A 5509-nucleotide genomic window follows, 5' to 3' on the forward strand; every position below is an offset into this window, starting at 1 on the left:
CACCATTGCACTCCAGCCTGGGTGACAGGGTGAGACTGTCTCAAAAAAAAAAAAAAAAAAGAATAAAAGAAAGTAACTACAAGACTATTACTATACCTAGCAAAACAAAATTTCTGGGCTGGGCACAGTGGCTCACAGTAGCTGTCAGCACTTTGAGAGGCCAAGTTGGGAGGATCGCTTGAGGTCAGGAGATTGAGACCAGCCTAGGTAACATAGTGAGACCCTGTCTCTACAAAAAACTTAAAAATTAGCTGGGCATGGTGGCTTTCACTTGTAGTCCCAGCTACTGGGGAGGCTAAGGTGGGGGATTGCTTGAGTCCAGAAATTGAAGGCTGTAATGAGCTATGATCAAGCCATTGCATTCCAGCCTGGGGGACAGAATGAGACCTTGTTTCTAAAAAAAAAAAAACCATAATTTCCTAACATCATCTTGCACTCAGTATTCAGTTTTCTCTATTTGCCTCAAAATGTTTTTTATAGTTGTTTTATTTGAACTGGGGACCTTATTGGTGATATGTTTTGTTGATGACTGTTGTGATACCTCAGTTCTGGTTTTCTTAGTTTAAAAGAGTTTAAACAGGAGACACACAGCAAAAGAAGTGTGGCATAGAGTAATTTGTTGCAAAAGAAAAATAATATTTTAAAAGTTAATTGCATAATAGGCAGTACACCCTGAGAGCAAGAATTCAGGGTGGACTGCTTGCTCATTAAGAATGAGAAATCAAATACTCAAATACTGGCACTAAGGAGACTCCCTATATGGGAGTTTTACGTGCTTATTAATAGGAGGTAGAAAGAGTTTTTACTTGTAAGCATGTTCTGGGTGGTCTTCTGAGTGCACATGTGTAGTAAGTAGCCGTACATGCTTGTTCATACATCACATGTCTCATTAGCATCTTAAATCTCCATCCACGGGTGTGTCTTTTACTATTAAAATGAGTAAAGGGTCAGTTTGAGGACAAGTAAAATCAAAGTGCACATGCTCTCTACAGGGCAGAGTCCCTACTGAAGATAGCATTGCTTAAATGAGCTCAATTATGCGAATACTGAGGTTTACTGTGCTGATTGTATGGTCACCATGGTTGCTGCCTCCCAAGAACATGGTTACTTCTTTGACTACCTATCCTGCCTTAGTTTTATAACAGGCTCCCTCCTTTTTTTTCTCTTTTAAGTATTACATATGGTAGAAATTGAGTCATTTGTTCTCTAAAATTTCCCTCATGCTTCATGTGTCTGATTGTATCCCTCTGATGACTTAATCGTGTTCCTCTAAACTATTTCCTTTAAACTACCGGTTACGGCCAGGCGTGGTGACTCACGCCTGTAATGCCAGCACTTTGGGAGGCTGAGGCAGGTGGATCACCTGAGGTCAGGAGTTTGAGACCAGCTTGACCAACGTGGTGAAACCCTGTCTCTACCAAAAATACAATAATGAGCTGGGCGTAGTGGTGCCTGCCTGTGATCCCAGCTACTCGGGAGGCTGAGGCGGGAGAATTGCTTGAACCTGGGACACGGAGGTTGCAGTGAGCTGAGATCACGCTACTGCGCTCCAGCCTGGGCAACAGAGTGAGACTCCATCTAAAAAAAAAAATTAAACTACGGGTTAGATTTAGAGGTTTGCTTAAATTTTAACTTCATCTTTTGGGATGTTTATTTTTGGCAAGAATACTTCATAAGTAATACTAGGCATTATGTACAAGTTTGGTGTCTGTTAAAATCAGTACATATCATGTGGAATTTATTTGGATAAGAGAGAAACTAGTAGAGAAGCAAATCAGTATTGCATCTGGTTACTGTTTTTCAGCCAGAAGATCAGCTGCCATGTTACTTGACTCACACCAACCCTAGAGTGGATGAGATTGTCCTTAAGAACCTTCACCTTAATAGTCATGTTAAGGAAACAACAAGAGGACCTCGGTAAGGACAAAATGTCAGTGCTCAATTACTTTAAGGAATGATGTCAATCCTCTTTTGTTCATTTCAAGTTTATTTAAATGTTCTGTTCTAGATACTGTCCCTCCATTGAATCAAAAGTTTTGCGTTTTCCAAACCGTCTACATCAGGTTTGGTTGGAACCTGAAGGAATGGATTCTGACCTTATCTACCCACAGGGGTTATCTGTGACGCTACCAGCTGAGTTACAAGAGAAAATGATCACATGTATCAGAGGCTTGGAGAAAGCTAAAGTGATTCAGCCAGGTAAAGAGGATCACAGCTGCCCTTCAGTATAAAATCGTCATTGTTTTAATGGTCAGTAAGGAGGCCTTAGCTACAGTCATTGTTGCTCAGAGCCTCAGAAGATGAAGCCCAACACCTGTATGTTTTAAATAGGCTGTTTTTTGTTTGTTTGTTTGTTTGTTTTGAGACAGAGTTTTGCTCTTGTTGCCCAGGATGGAGTGCAATGGCGCGATCTTGGCTCACCACAACCTCTCCCTCCCAGGTTCAAGTGATTCTCCTGCCTCAGCCTCCTGAGTAGCTGGGATTATAGGCATGCATCACCATGTCTGACTAATTTTGTATTTTTAGTAGAGACAGGGTTTCTCCATGTTGGTCAGGCTGGTCTCGAACTCCCGACCTCAGGTGATCCACCCACCTCAGCCTCCCAAAGTGCTGGGATTATAGGTGTGAGCCACTGCTCCCGACCTAAATAGTCTGTTTTTAAAGGGCATTTAAGGGTAATGTTTGCATCTCTACCTTGAGCAAATCCAGCTCTGTATTTACTTATTTAATGTCTTTATTCTTTGGTCAGGCTATGGTGTTCAGTATGATTACTTAGACCCCCGTCAGATCACTCCTTCCCTGGAGACTCACTTGGTTCAACGACTCTTCTTTGCTGGACAGATCAATGGCACCACTGGTTATGAAGAAGCTGCAGCTCAAGTAAGAAGTTGTTAAAATGTTAATGTAAACTGAAAGGGACAATTTTTTTTTTTTTTTGAGATGGAGTCTTGCTCTGTCTCCCAGGCTGGAGTGCAGTGGTACAGTCTTGGCTCACTGCAACCTCCGCCTCCTGCGTTCACGCCATTCTCCTGCCTCAGCCTCCCGAGTAGCTGGGACTATAGGCGCTTGCCTATAGTTACTGTATTTTTTGTATTCTTTAGTAGAGACGGGGTTTCACTGTGTTAGCCAGAATGGTCTCAATCTCCTGACCTCATAATCCGCCCGCCTCAGCCTCCTAAAGTGCTGGGATTACAGGCATGAGCGACCACGCCTGGCCGAAAGGGACTATTTAACTGGTATTTCTCCTTTTAATGTCTGTTGTGTTAACTATATAGATCTTAGATACAACTCATACTAATAGAAGGCAATTTCTGTTTCGGGGTGTTTGGAGATGGCTTTTGTAGATAATAGGATCTTTTTTGTTTTTGTTTTTGTTTTTGAGACAGAGTCTTGCCCTGTTGCCAGGCTGGAGTGCAGTGATATCATCTCCCAGGTTCAAGGGATCCTCCTGCCTCAGCCCTCCCGAGTAGCTGGGACTGCAGGCATGCACCACAACACCCAGCTAGTTTTTGCATTTTTAGTGGAGATATGATTTCACTGTGTTGGCCAGGCTGGTCTCAAACTCCTGACCTCAGGTGATCCACCTGCCTTGGCCTCCCAGCGTGCTGGGATTACAGGTGTGAACCACCTCGCCCTGCCAATAATAGGATTATTAAAACATTATGGCTTTATTACTCTTTTCTGAGCTCCTATGTGATACTGTATTTTGATTAGATGTATTGATTCTGGAGTTTAAAATTTATTTTAATATACTTCATTAGGAATTATTATATTATTATTCCTTGGAAGTCAGAAATTATTTTTATTTGCAGTGGGAAAAGGCTAGAGAAATGTCACAGGTGGGTTTTAAAAAAAGATTAACCGGCTGGGCATGGTGGCACACACCTGTAATCCCAGCACTCTGGGAGGCTGAGGAGAGAGAATTGCTTGACCCAGGAGTTAGAGACCAGCCTGAGCAATGTAGTGAGACCCCATCTCTACAAAAATATGTAAAAATTAGCCAGGTGTGATGGCATGTGCCTATAGTCCCAGCTACTTGGGAGGATGAGGTGGGAGGATTGCTTAAACTCAGGAAGTCGAGGCTGCAGTGAGCCAAGATTATGCCACTACACTCCAGCCTAGGTGACAGAGGAAGACCCTGTCTCTGGATTAAAAAAAGATTAGTCCCTGCAGAGGCTTATCAGGAAGATTAGATAGATATCTCTGAAAACAATGAATCATAGCCTTCTAAAGTGATATATTACCCATATTCTATTTCTGAATATGGATCATATTTTCTACCTCTTTTATTATATCCCTTAGGGGCAATACTTGCTTTCTTTGTGTCCCATGCCATTGTTTCCGGGTAGTGTTCTGAATGAGATAGCCCTTTGTTCAGTTCATAATGGCCTTTTAAACATTATAGTGCTCTTGTAGGGTGTGATAGCTGGAATCAACGCCAGTCTTCGGGTCAGTCGCAAGCCTCCCTTTGTGGTTAGCCGAACAGAAGGTTACATAGGAGTCTTGATTGATGACCTCACCACTCTGGGCACCAGCGAACCATACCGCATGTTTACCAGCCGAGTAGAGTTCCGTTTGTCACTGCGCCCTGATAATGCTGACATCCGGCTCACACTGCGAGGTAACTCTTTCCTGAGTCCTGCAATCCAGCCAGGCATGGTGGCTCACACCTATAATCTAAGCAGTTTGGGAGACCAGGGCAAGAGGATCACTTGAGGCCAGGAGTTTAAGACCAGCCTGGGCAACATAGTGAGACCCTGTCCCTACAAAAAAATTTGCTTTAAAAACCACACTTCTCATTATATTCTCTTTCTCCCTTCCCTAGGGTATAAAGACGCTGGCTGTGTGTCCCAACAACGATATGAAAGAGCTTGTTGGATGAAGTCTTCTTTAGAAGAAGGCATTTCTGTGTTGAAATTTATTGAGTTTTCGAGCTCTAAATGGAAGAACTTAATCCCAGAGGTTTCTATAAGTACTAGTAGAAGTCTGCCTGTCAGGTATCATTTTTAATATAGACCTTTCTCACTTTTCATAGAAAAATAAGGTCATTTCAGAGAGACATTACCGATGTGTTCCTACTACACATTTCAAATGAATGTAGCTTGTTTTTGGCTTCTTTTCAAAATCCTTTAGCTGTAACTCATCTGTTTTCTAAGTACTAAAAAATATATGGCTGGATGCAGTGGCTCACACCTATAATCCCAGCATTTTGGGAGGCCAAGGCAGTCAGATCACTTGAGGTCAGGAGTTAGAGACCTGCCTGGCCAACATGGTGAAATCCCATCTCTGCTAAAAATACAAGCATTAGCTGGGTGTGGTAGCACATGCCTATAATCCCAGCTACTTGGGAGGTTGAGGCAGGAGAATCACTTGAACCTAGGAGGCAGAGGTTGTAGTAAGCCAAGATGGTGCCTCTGCACTCCAGCCTGGGTGACAGGGTGAGACCCTGTCTCAAAGAAAAGAAAAAATCACATATATATAGAATCATATAGTCTTTGTCCTTTTGTGG

At 42.7% G+C, this 5509-nt stretch overlaps 1 protein-coding gene across 1 annotated transcript in view; it reads left to right on the top strand.

Moving 5' to 3' along the window:
* MTO1 (mitochondrial tRNA translation optimization 1) overlaps positions 1–5509 on the top strand; it is a 34556-nt gene that overhangs the window by 16581 nt on the left and 12466 nt on the right. The window contains exons 5-9 of the mRNA XM_011944492.1: positions 1805–1917; positions 2009–2199; positions 2750–2880; positions 4417–4621; positions 4826–4997. Coding sequence (XP_011799882.1) covers positions 1805–1917; positions 2009–2199; positions 2750–2880; positions 4417–4621; positions 4826–4997 — 812 coding nt within the window. The remainder of the gene's footprint in view (positions 1–1804; positions 1918–2008; positions 2200–2749; positions 2881–4416; positions 4622–4825; positions 4998–5509) is intronic.

This window comes from Colobus angolensis, unplaced genomic scaffold (genome assembly GCF_000951035.1).
Source record: "Colobus angolensis palliatus isolate OR3802 unplaced genomic scaffold, Cang.pa_1.0 Scaffold231, whole genome shotgun sequence".
NCBI classification, from domain to species: Eukaryota; Metazoa; Chordata; class Mammalia; order Primates; family Cercopithecidae; genus Colobus; species Colobus angolensis.